Source organism: Myotis brandtii, unplaced genomic scaffold (genome assembly GCF_000412655.1).
Source record: "Myotis brandtii unplaced genomic scaffold, ASM41265v1 scaffold115, whole genome shotgun sequence".
NCBI classification, from domain to species: Eukaryota; Metazoa; Chordata; class Mammalia; order Chiroptera; family Vespertilionidae; genus Myotis; species Myotis brandtii.
In genome coordinates, this window is record NW_005353967.1 from 9,479,206 (window position 1) to 9,492,135 (window position 12,930).

At 34.9% G+C, this 12,930-nt stretch overlaps 1 protein-coding gene across 2 annotated transcripts in view; it reads left to right on the forward strand.

Moving 5' to 3' along the window:
• Nucleotides 1-12,930, forward strand: part of IPO11 (importin 11) — a 129,632-nt gene that overhangs the window by 60,191 nt on the left and 56,511 nt on the right. For both annotated transcript variants that reach the window (XM_005857926.2, XM_014548917.1), the window contains 3 exons: nt 1,606-1,719; nt 7,031-7,146; nt 12,076-12,152. In XM_005857926.2, coding sequence (XP_005857988.1) covers nt 1,606-1,719; nt 7,031-7,146; nt 12,076-12,152 — 307 coding nt within the window. The remainder of the gene's footprint in view (nt 1-1,605; nt 1,720-7,030; nt 7,147-12,075; nt 12,153-12,930) is intronic.

The following is a 12,930-nucleotide window of genomic DNA, read 5'->3' on the forward strand; positions in this document are numbered from 1 at the left end:
AGAGAGAGAGAAACATCGATTGGTTGCTTCCTGCACTCACCTGGACTGGGGATTGAACCTGCAACCTGGGTATGTGCCCTTACTGGGAATTGAAGTGGCGACATTTCAGTACATGGGACAATGCTTAACCAACTGAGCTATACTGGCCAGGGCTGAACAAATATTTAACTTATTTTTCTGTACATTACCTTCTGGGGTGGGATGTGAAGGACACAGATTCTATAATTTTTTTTGCTACCCTTTCACTGTATGCTGTTTCATAAGCAGAATAAAGAAACACTCATTTTTTTTTTTCTGGTAGCAGTTTTTAATTTTAATCCATGGGATTGAAATAGGTAGCACTGAAGCTGAAGGTCTACTATTTGTTTTATCATCAAGGACACTCATTAGAACAATTCCAAATACTATGACTGTAAGCCTAGAGCTGGAGCACTGTCCAGCTTCAGCGTAGATCCATTTTATTTTCCATGAGGCTCACTGTCAAGCTGTGCTGTGTGCTTCAGGGTATATTTTTCAAAACTGGTTAACTGGACTTGACAATTGTATTCTTTCTTCTCCTTCGTTTCCACTGTACCTCCTGTACACCTTCACCATTGCACTAACCCTTTCTCATTGTAAGGGTTTGTATGTGTAGCTTTATATCCTTTTCTTTCTGGTGCCTTGTGCTTGGGGCCTGATACTTGGAAGATGCTATCAAATAATTGTTGAATGAATAAATAAGTGCTGACTGTTTCTAAAACAATGTATTTCCAGTTAAGTAAGCTGATTTAGAAAGAAAGAAGGAGATTATAACAGCATCTTTCTATTAAACTCTAAAGAAATAACTGGCCTTTATATATTATTTCACATTCCTAAATTTTATTTCATGTAACACATTTGGTAACTATTTTAAAATATTTACCATAGCCCTGGCAAATGTGGCTCAGTTGGTTGGAGTGTCATCCTGTACACTGGAAGATTGTGGGTTTGATCCCTGGTTGGTGTATGTGCGGGAGGCAACCAATTGATGTTTCACTCTCACATAGATGTTTCTCTTTCTGCCCTCTTCCTTCCTCTCTCTCTGAAATCAATAAAAGCATGTCCTCAGGTGAAGAAATATATATATATACACACACACATATACATACATACACACATATACACATACATACACACACACACGTATGTTAGATATATAAGGTCAAGTACCAAAGAGCTCTGTGTCTATGTAATGTCTGACTTATCTTTAAAAGGATATATGCTTGCCCTAGCCGGTTTGGCTCAGTGGATAGAGTGTCGGCCTGCGGACTGAAGGGTCCCAGGTTTGATTCCGGTCAAGGGCATGTACCTTGGTTGCGGGCACATCCCCAGTAGGAGGTGTGCAGAAGGCAGTTGATCGATGTTTCTCTCTCATCGATGTTTCTAACTATCCCTCTCCCTTCCTCTCTGTAAAAAATCAATAAAATATATTTAAAAAAATAAAAGGATATATGCTTACTATATTACATGTAGTATATATTAAATATTTGCTCTCTGGGACTTAAATAGGTCTTTCATTGTTTCTTAAGATAAATCGCCTTTTTTACTAAGAGAATTCTTTTACTTCCCCTACTTCTGTTGTGATAGATACGGCCGTATGTAGGATGTTTGGTGCAGTACTTGCCTCTTCTGTGGAAGCAGAGTGAAGAACACAATATGTTGAGATGTGCTATTCTGACAACGCTTATTCATCTTGTTCAGGTAAGATACTTCACAGTTTCTTAGTTCAGTATTTTTTTCTTCTTTAAAATTTTTCATTGTTTGCATGTGTTTTATGTTAATGTTAGTGAAAGGCCTCACATTTTATGTCTTATATGTGTGATCTAAACAGTTTTTAAAACACTGTTTGTATATTTACTTTGGACATTTTTGACATAAGAAAATTTTCCTCTACTTTTTAGAGATGATTTCTTTCGTTAGATGTAGTGGTCCTCAGTGATGGTAAACCCACAATCTGTGTAGTCCATGGTACCTTGCAGGCTGCATCCTTGTTATGCAGGGATTTTCTGCATAAACTTCATTTTTACTCCTTTTCCTTAATTTAAAATAAAAATTTTCCCTTTCATAAATTGGAAAGACAGAAGAACAGGTGAGTTGCTTTTGAGAGAAGGAGTGAATTTGATTTTAGACATCTTGACTTGAAGTGTTGGGATGTGCAGTAGGTAGAGAGGAACCTAAACTTCAGGGAAAAAGAATGAAACTCTAATTCTCATTTGAACTGAAAATGAATTATAGTCTGATGGTGAGAGAAGAGCTTAACCCTAGACTGTCTCTGAGTGTATGGATGCTGAAGTGATTTTTACTGCCTTTGCTTCAGAGTTTGATAGATTTTTCCAATGGGAGATCTTTCTCTAAATTAAGAATTTCTACTCTAAATGTTCTAATAAGTTTTAAAAATATCCTTTCTACTATTAGTTTAGAAAAACCTTTCTCAGCCACCTTGATACTTTTTGAAACATAAACTCATTTGTTCAGTAAATATTTATGGATGGGTTTGACAGTTACAAATTTTTGTCTAAGGGAGTTTTAGATAGATGAATGGTGATACAAATTGAAAAAAAAACACTTTTATTGATTTCAGAGAGGAAGGGAGAGGGAGAGATAGAAACATCAATGATGAGAAAGGATCATTGATTGGCTGTCTCCTGCATGCCCCCTACCTACTGAGGATCAAGCCTGCAACCCAGGCATGTGACCTGACCAGGAATCAAACTGTGACCTTCTGGTTCATACGTTGATGCTCAACCACTGAGCTATGCCTGCTGGACGATACAAATTTTTTTTAAATGCAGTTTCTCTTTAATAAGTCTCTAGCCTACCATCTCTTTCTGTCTACCCTGTAATTCTTGTGATTATCCTCAAAGATTATCTCTTTTATTGATGAGGATACCTACCTTGGTTGCAGGTTCTATCCTGGCCCTGGGTGGGGCATGAGTGGGAGGCAACCAATTGATATCTTTCTCACATTGATGTTTGTTTCTCTTTCTCTCTCTCTCTCTCTCTCTCTCTCTCTCTCTCTCTCTCTCCCCCCTCCCCACTTCTATTCTCTCTAAGAAATCAATGGAAAAAATATCCTTGAGTGAGGATCAAAAAAAAATTTTTTTTTTTTAAATTTCCTGATGATGTGGGTATATTTGTATCCCATTGTTCTGGACACTTGGATATTTCAAATTGGAAACTCATATTCTTGGGTTCTAGGTTATGATATTATATTTTATTTTTTCCTCCCCTTCTTTTTTTATTTTTTGTCCCCTTCTGAACTTTTTATTACTTAGACGATAGATCAGTAAACCAGTCCTCTATTTTTCTTACTGTTCTGTCCTGCCTTTTTATATATATAAAAGGCACTCTTTTGCTCTACTTTCTGAATAATTTTCTGAACCTTATCTTTCAACCTTTTAAGTTTTTCTTTAATATTTTAATGTCTCTGACTTTTTTGTTTTGTTGAATACTCATTTTACAGGATTTCATTTTTGTTTTCTGAATGCAGAGATAGTTATGTTATATTTTCCATGTTTTCATTTCTATGCTTGGTTTCTGTTTCCTTTAAGGTGCTGTTTTGTATTTGTTTTGTTCTCTACGTCTCATATTAGATATTATAATCATATCTGTTGATCCTTGGTTGTTGGCATGTTAAAAATTTGAAGCATATATAAATGAAGGAAGAACAGTCTAATGAATCCTTAGATAACTTACCATCACCCAATTTCAAGAACTCTATCAGCATTTTGTCTGTATAAATTTAGGAGTGGGAACTGAAAGCTGATGGGAAGGGTTGTGTACGTATGAGAAACTTGCTGATAGTGGATTTTTCTTTTAGGATGATCTAGCTGGGTTGTTTTGTCGGGGAATGGTCCATGTTTTTGAGATCTTTTTTCAGTGAAAGATCCTTCAGTCTCATGCCTGTTTACATATTACATCTGCCTGTTTAATGTAATAAGCTCTTGATTGCCTGGTGTCTCCCTGTCTTGAGACCACTTCTTGTACCTTACAAGAGAATAAACGGCCAGCTTTGTTCTGGACCAGGGAGAGCCAGTTGTTTGTGCACATGGATGAGATTTGGCATCAGACTGTTCTTTAAACACCTTCTAGAGAACCTCTTATTTTTAACACCTCCCTTTCAACCTCCCTCTTGCCAAAATATTTGGTGCTATCAGTTCCTCGAACCTTCTGGAGTTTCTGTAATGTAAATAGGCTGCTTCTTGCCCTTGTTTTTGCTCCTGGCTTTGAGATTCGGCTTTCTGAGTCTGCTAAGTCAGTAGCCACTTGTCTTTTTTCCCAGTTTTCAAAAATGAGATGATTTTTATCTTTTCTTATGCTGTCTTTATACTTACAATTATAGGTCTTTAAAAACACATCCTATAGCATTCTTTTAGGGATGTTGGCAGAGAACAGTAATACATATAAGGGTTAAATCTGCCAGCTTTCTCTAGATATTAACATAGTTATTTCTAATACTAAGTAGTTTGGTGTAGCTGGAATGTAGAGTATAGAGCTTGGGTGTGGGGGCCTTGTCAGGTAAATGTAAAGAACCTATCTTGAAGCTCAGAGGAAAGAGTGTTATTTTTATTTTAGAAAGGTAATCATGTGGACACTAGTTTGGAATGGGGTAAAAGTAAGGTCAAGGAAAGTAGTTGGGAACCTCTTTTGTTACCCCTGAAAGAAATGATGACCTGAATTAAAGCCATGAGGAAAAGGGGCAAGATTTGAAAACTATTAGAGAGATAATTAAGGATTATTTAGATGTGAGATGAGGAGAAAGAGGAAGCAGGAGGTGGTTATAATATAATTTTTAAAAATATATATATTTTATTGATTTTTTTACAGAGAGGAAGGGAGAGGGATAGAGAGTTAGAAACATTGCTGAGAGAGAAATATTGATCAGCTGCCTCCTGCACACACCCTACTGGGGATGTGCCCGCAACTAAGGTACATGCCCTTGACCAGAATCAAACCGGGGACCTTTCAGTCCGCAGACTGACGCTCTATCCACTGAGCCAAACCGGTTAGGGCTATAATATAATTTATTACTAGAAGAATAGTGGTTCATGTCAGGTGAGTTAGGAAATGCAAGAAGCGGAACTCTTTTAGAAAGACAGTGGGTTGGTTCAGTTTTTAGAAGGTGTTATTCTGTTTTCTCCCTTAACTTAAAAAAAATTATAGATTCACATGCAATGGCAAAAATAGTATAGAGAGACTCCCTTGTGCCCTTCACCTTATTTCCCCTTATGTCTTAGGTAATGATGGTACAATATGATTTTCCCCATTTAAGCATTTCTGATAATTTTATTAATAACTGATTAATTTATTTTTGAGCTTTTACAGTATTATAGACAATGTCTTGTAGTTATAACCATGGCCCAAAAGAATGTTCAGATTTAAAGCTGCATATCTGGGATTGTACATGTATTTGAGGCCTCTAGATTATAAAGATGAATCTCATCATGATTTTACAGAGAGTCTTAAATGTTTCACAGTTGCTTCCTTTAGTTTTGCTAATCCTAGTATATTGTGCTCATTGGGATGTGCACGAAGTAGATAGATTCTAATTTTCTTGAGAAATTTTAAGTCTACTTGATAATCAATATGAACTTGACTAGTTTTTCTTAATGTTCTTTCTTTTTTTTGTTCTGTTAAAGATTGAGCTATGGAGAGTAAAATTTTAATTAAATATTAAAGCCCAATATACTATTATTTTTACTTTATTAAATGTGATATTTTTATAATTCTCTTTGGAAAAAATCTTCAATAAGGTCTTTCACCTTATTTTTAGTTATAGAAAGAGCCAAACTTATGCTTAACGTATTTAAGGATAAACTTTATATATTTCCTTTGAAGTGTCTTATGTTCTGATACAGATTGAATTTATTATAAATATTTCATTAAAAGGGGAATATATATTTTTTAAAATAAAGATATCTAACTTAAAAAAGGGAAATACATAAATGTTTTGTTGCATTGTCATTTGCTATAAATTATATTGACATTTGAATTATTTTCTAAGTGAGGTGGTGTTTGGTTATTTTATTTCCTTTCTATGTTTATCAGATTATATAGAGATTATTAATGGATTAGAAATGGACTTTCCATCCTTTTTGTTTTCTTTGAAAGTGAGATTTGTGTGGTACACTGAGTCAACCTTCATAATACAGTAATTAGGCAAACTAGAATTTTAGATATAATGCCCTCTCTTCCTCTCTCTTTGTGTTTTTGGCTCTTTAAAAATATTAGCAAAATATCTTCATTAAACTAATATGTACATATTTTTTATGTATATATTTTTTAAAAGCTTACAGAAAAGTACAAAAAAAAAGAAAACTCCTTTACTCTCTTCCAGTATTCTTTTCCTTTTCCATATTTACCTAGTGTTAACAATTTTTTTCTATTTTCTCCCAAGAAACATTTTTATGCATATATCGCATATTCAGAAATGTAGCTATTTGAAAAATATTTTTGCATGTAGAATTATTATACACACGTCTGTACTTTTTAAATCCAGTTTATAATTATTTTGAAATTGTTTATATTCCACGTCTAATCCTTTCTCACAGCTAAGTATTCTAGAATATTAATACACCATAATGTAATTATCTTACTGATGAATATTTAGGTTGAGTTCAGTGTTTATTATTTAGGTTAGATAATTTATAGAATTTAATATTTCAATGTTAACACCTCTTTAATAGTCAGAGATGGGATATAAATATTTATGTATGGAAACTCTTTAAATGAACAGATTTGTATAGCCTTGGTATATATTATTTTACTACCATTAGGTAACTGAATAATATTTTTATGCTACTTGCTTTCTAATTGTAAACAGAACTAACTTTGTTTTAGTTATGCTTATATTTAGGGCTGTCCTTTAAAATCTAATTAATTTACTTTATAAGTTGTTTTTAGAGCTTTTATATATGATAGGTGATTGATTTTTTTGTTGTTTTTTTTTGGGTGGTGGTGGTGGTGGGACCTTAGAATGTCTTATATTAAATTTTATTTATACTTCCCATAGGGATTAGGAGCAGACAGCAAGAACCTGTACCCTTTCCTGCTTCCAGTTATTCAACTGAGTACAGATGTTTCCCAGCCTCCACATGTTTATCTTCTGGAAGATGGTTTAGAATTATGGTAAGAGGAAAAACTTAATACCTTGGACTTTTTTTTTTCTTGACCTTCCTTACTCTCATTTCAATAAAGCAAAGGCCACGTAACAGGGCTTAAAAACTCAACATTTAAAAATAAAAACATAAAGTCGGTTTCCCCAAAGTGGGTAGCATAATAGCTCCATCTTTTCTTGGCAGCTTTCACTCAGTGTAGGCTTACAATTGTCAGAGTTAAAGGGGAAGTTTCAGTAAGAACTCAGCTGCATTTTATCTTTTGGAATTTGGAATGTAAATTTTAGATATCAGTAAATTTTGAAAACTAAAAATTTACTTAAAACTTCCAGTGTGTTAAATGAGATTTCAGGGAATTGTTGAGTTACTTTCAACCTCTTATTAACTTACCATAAGTACTGGGATTATACCTTATCCCCAAATATTAGTACTGCTTAGTCTTGATTTATTATTTTACTAAGTGAATAGTATGTAGTGTTTAAAAAAAACAACAAACCTACGAAAACCTTTTTCTGTGACAGCTCAGTGCCTCAAACTGTAAGGAACTGTGCTAGAAAATCATTTTGCTTTATTAAGCTTATTTTACTGATGACAGCAGTCTCTCTTTAAAATGTAGTTTATAATACAGGAAAGGTTTAAAAATTCCAATATATATACTCACACTGGAATTAAAAAGCAAATCACAGAAATTAACCATAGAAAACAATAACACTTGGGGCCTCCCTTCTTCCCTTTCTTCTTCTCTCTCTCCCTTATTTTCTTAGTTTTGTTTAGCTTTCTAAGAATGAACAGTGTTTTGATTCTTAGAAATTATCTTCAGTGCAAATTATAAATTAATGATCTGTATCAAAATACTCGAAGTACAATTTTAAAACATAAGTAGGTAGATATTTGCAATTTATTTCTCATTCTTTTCTAGGTTGTTTTAAGTTAAATGACTTCTGGATGGTTTGATTATAAGTTAGCATATGTTGGACACTTTTATATTCATGTTAGAGGCCTTGTGCACGGATTCGTGCACATTGAAAGGAAATTAGTTAGAAGGTGGCGGGACTGGGCAAGACGGGCCAGACACACCCTGGAACCAACCTCCCGCGGTCCCGCCCCAGCCTGGGGTGGTGCCGGGGCTCAACGGCCATCTGCAGAGTGAGTGGGGTTCCTCCAGCAGGTGGGGTCCCTTGCCCTGGCCTGTGGGGATCGGGCCGAAACTAGCAGTCTGACATTCCCCGAGGGCGTCCCAGAGTGCAAGAGGTCACTCTGCAAAGTTGTTATAGTTCGGCAGCTCCTGTGTTAAGCGTCTGCCCCCTGTTGGTCATTGCACATCATAGCTACTGGCTGGTCGGCTGGTCGCTTAGGCTTTTGTGTGTGTGAATACATACATATACTGTATATATATATTTTTTAATCCTCACCCAAGGATATATTTTTCCATTGATTTTTAGAGTGGAAGGAAAAGAGAATGGAGGGAAGGAGGGAAAAAGAAGGAGCGAGAGAGGATAAGAGAGAGAGAGAGAGACATCGAAACATCGATTGGTTGCTTCTCGCTCGCTATCCAATGGGGCCAGGAATTGAATCTGCAACTGAGTACATCCCCTTAACTGGAAATTGAACCCACAACCCTTTGATCTGTGGGCCAGTGCTCTAACCACTGAGCAAAACTGGCCAGGGCAATATTCATATATTTTTATTTGTCCAGAATGGGTTACTTTAGATTAGAGGTTGGCAATTTTATTTTGTAAAGGATCAGACAGTAAATATTTTAGGCTTCCCAGGTTATGCATATACTGTTCCAGCTATTCAACACTGCTGTTATAGAGCGAAAGCTATTGTAGACAATATATAAACAAGTGGACAGGGCTGTGCTTCAATAAAACATCATTTACGAAAGTAGGATATGGGTTGGATTTGGCTGTAGTTTGCCAACCCCTACTCTAGATTACAAATTAAAACATTAATCTCTGGTATATAAGTACTTTCTTATAAATGTGTAGATACTATATGATAATGGCTAGTAGAAAAATTTAAAATATTATAGTAAAGAGACATATTCAGTTACTTATCAGTATTGCAGACTTAGTATATTAATGTGGTTTAGTAAAGGTGTATACATTTTTTAAGGATTACATGAACAGGTAATCATAAAAATGCATTGCTTTGTTAATGGTAATCTCTTTTTTTCTGCTTTTAGTTATATGTAAACAAGATTAAATCATTATGATACATTTAAAAAAATTTACCAAATTTATAAATAGCTAAGATTATTTAAAGAATCAGGGTAAACATTTCTTCATATACTAGAGGCCAGTTGCACAAATTTGTGCACCAGTGGAGTTCCTCGGCCTGGCCTGCGGGATTGGGCCGAAACCGGCTCTCTGACATCCCCTGAAGATATCCCGGATTGTGAGAAGGTGCAGGCTGGGCGGAGGAACCCCACCAGTGCATGATCGGGGCTGGGGAGGGTTGCAGAAGGTTGGCCAACCGGGGAGGGACCGCAGGAGGGCCCGTCTCGCTCAGTCCTGATCAGCCAGACCCCAGCAGCAAGCTAACCTACAGGTCGGAGTGTCTGTCCCCTGGTGGTCAGTGCACATCATAGCGAGCGGTTGAGTGACCTTAGCATGTCATTAGCATATTACGCTTTGATTGGTTGAACAGCCAACCAATCAACTGGACTCTTAGCATATTAGGCTTTTATTATATAGGATTTTTCTTAGTGAGTTACAGCTCATTTGGAATCAGATATAGGTGTCAAGCCCCAATTACACCACTGTGTAAGGTTTGTAATCATCTTCTATGAGCCTCATTTTCCTTATCTGTACATTGAGGAAAAATAATCTATACTTTTACCCAGTTGTCGTGAGGATGAAATAATGTTTCTAAAGTGGTTAGTATTTTGTATATGATATTTAAAGCCTGAGAATTGGTGAGATCACTTAGGAAGAGAAGGACAGATAGAGAACATTCAGCTCAGGGGAAAATTCTAAAGAATTTATAACATTTAGAGGCCCCATGAGGAGTCATCAAAGATGACAGAGAAGAGCAATCTACTGATACAGGAGGAAGAAGAGACTATTTCCTAAAAGTGGGAGTGGTCAGCTATGTCAGATGTGCTGATTGTTCTAGTAAGAGCAGTACATAGAGGTGAATTGGTCATATGGAGATATTAGGGGTTTCAGTGGAGAAGTAATAACAAAAGATAGAATTGGAGTTAAGTACAGCCTGTGAGCACTGATAACTTGTTTAAGAACTTTTACTATGAAGAAGTGTGTGGAAATCTGGCAGCCATTGGCTGGTGTGGGGGATGCAAGTTCTAAAAGGGTGGATGATACTCCAGAGAAACATAATTGAAGGAGGCAGTTGTGGAACTGTGTACCTGAAATCTATATGATTTTGTTAACCAGTGTCATCCCAAAAACTCAATAAAAAGGAAAGAAAAAGATAATTGAAGGAGGCAGAAGGGATGTTTTGCTAAGCAAGTAGAGGGGTTTATTGTTTTTTAATAGCAGCAGGAATACTTTATCTGTTTTAATACTTTATCTGTTTTAATTGGAGGAATAATTTATCTGTTTAAGATGGATTTCTGTATTGTAGTTGAATGAGATAGGTAGGTGTTCTATGTAAGCTTCTATTTTTTCAACAAAATATGAAGTGTAATCATCAGCTGAGTGTTATGGCTGGAGTGGGAGTGTATAAAGATATGAGAGGTTTGTGGGAAGCAAAGGTATAAAAGTTTTATATTGGAGAATGGGAATTTGAACTTATTAGGGGATAACCAGTACCAGTTGATGTTTTTGGTCATATATTACAAAATGAACCTTCAGACTTATTAAGTGATTTTTTTTAAAAATGGCTTTCCTCTGCCCTTCTTGATCCATCTTGCTAGAGATTTGTCATTGGTCTTCTCAAAGAACCAACCTTTGGCTTGGATTTTCTTGCATGTTTGTTTCATATTATCTTCTGTTCCTATATTTATCTCATCTTTCTACTTGCTTTACGTTGGTATTTGTCATTTAACCCATATTCTAAGATTTAGCTCAGTAAATTTTAGTTTTCTAATATAAGCCTGTAATGGTATCTTTTATTAACTTACTTGGTTTATCATATTAGAGTGCCTCCAAGAGGCCCTCCACACATATACTCAATAGATGTGAATGAAGTTAGACAAGCTAATAGGGGATGCTCTATGAGGCATGTTTCTACTTTTCCAGAGAATAGATTCAGTATATCATCATTAGGTGTGTTTTCTATGAGTGTTTGGTAGATACTCTCTTATAAGGTAAAGGAAGTTCCTTTCTATTTATAATTGGATGAGAGTTTTTATAGTGAATGATTTTGAATGGGATCCCCCTCTCTTTTCTTGCAGATATTGTGACAATTGTGTTTTGTCTTCTTTAACTTCTTTTCTAGAGGCTGTTTTGAGGAGGTAAACCAGTTACACACTTCTGTGATAAACTACAACCCATATATAATTTATTTTTTATATATTGATTTTTTTCCAGATGCTATTATTTTAACTGAGAGTGGCTTGTTCATATTAAGTTTTACTAAGTTCATATTTATTAACATTTAAAGTAAGTGTTTTTAAACTAATTAGTCCAGTGTTTCATTGCAGGGGCACATCAATTACACATGACAAGAATACATAAAGAAAATAAAAACGTGAAATAATTTTTATCTTTACCAGACCACTCATAATATCCATGATTTTGCTTTATCATTATAATCATACATATTTTAGTATGTAGTCACTTTCTTTACTGTACATGATTTGTAGGTAGGTTTTTAATTTTGATGAATTTGGTAATTTTTTTAAGAGAGATAATTTTATGACTTTTTGTATTGTCTGTTTTTCTTCTTTTACATGGGGCAGTTTTTAAAATATTTATGTTGTGTTGTTAAATAGCTTTAATGGTTACAGAAAGTGATTTAATCTTTCCCCCCCTAGGTTAGTGACTTTGGAAAACAGCCCATGCATTACACCAGAGTTGCTTCGTATATTTCAGAACATGCCACCACTTCTTGGTAGGTATTAAAGCATAAACTTAACTACTGTTTTGAATGCAGCCATAATTAATAGTTTCTAGATTTTTTCCTATGTAAGTTTTAAGGATGATTTCTGCTTGTTAAAGATCAAACAAGAAATGTACTAAATTACTGAATAAAAATCAAAGAGTTCTTAGGAAACTAATTACAAATTAGGTTTGAACTCTGGTAAAGTTTTTGTTTGATAGCAGTTCTATAAGGTATTTAAAAGGTTATACTATAAGGTTGCTTCATCAGTACAATGAAGTGAATTAGTTATGCAAATAATAATAATAAAACCTTGAGAGTATTTGCTTATGAAGTTTTCAGTATTCAGTATTTTTGAAAGTGTCAATGAAGTACTGATGGGGTGGTCATAATAATCTGGCCGGTCATAATAATCTGGCCATCAGTGTATACACTGGCTTTATCCAGCTTCTTTTACAATGTGATTTTGTGCTATCAGTTTTTCACAAATGAACTCTGTACATATTTCTGATTTAGCTAAGGAACTACAATATAAACCACATATAATCAAAATTATTAAATAGTGGAAAATCATTATTGTTTGTTGAAGTATTATATATGAGCTGTGAAATCATAAAGCTTAATGTTATTGAAGCAACGCTTTTGGTACATGAAACCATAGAACTGGACAGGGTGCTAGAAGTAGGCTTTTTGTCTCATTTAGGCCATCTTGGATGAAATCTAATTAGATGATATTTTTTTGCCAGTCTGAACATGTATTCTGAAAAAAAAAATATATATATATATGTGA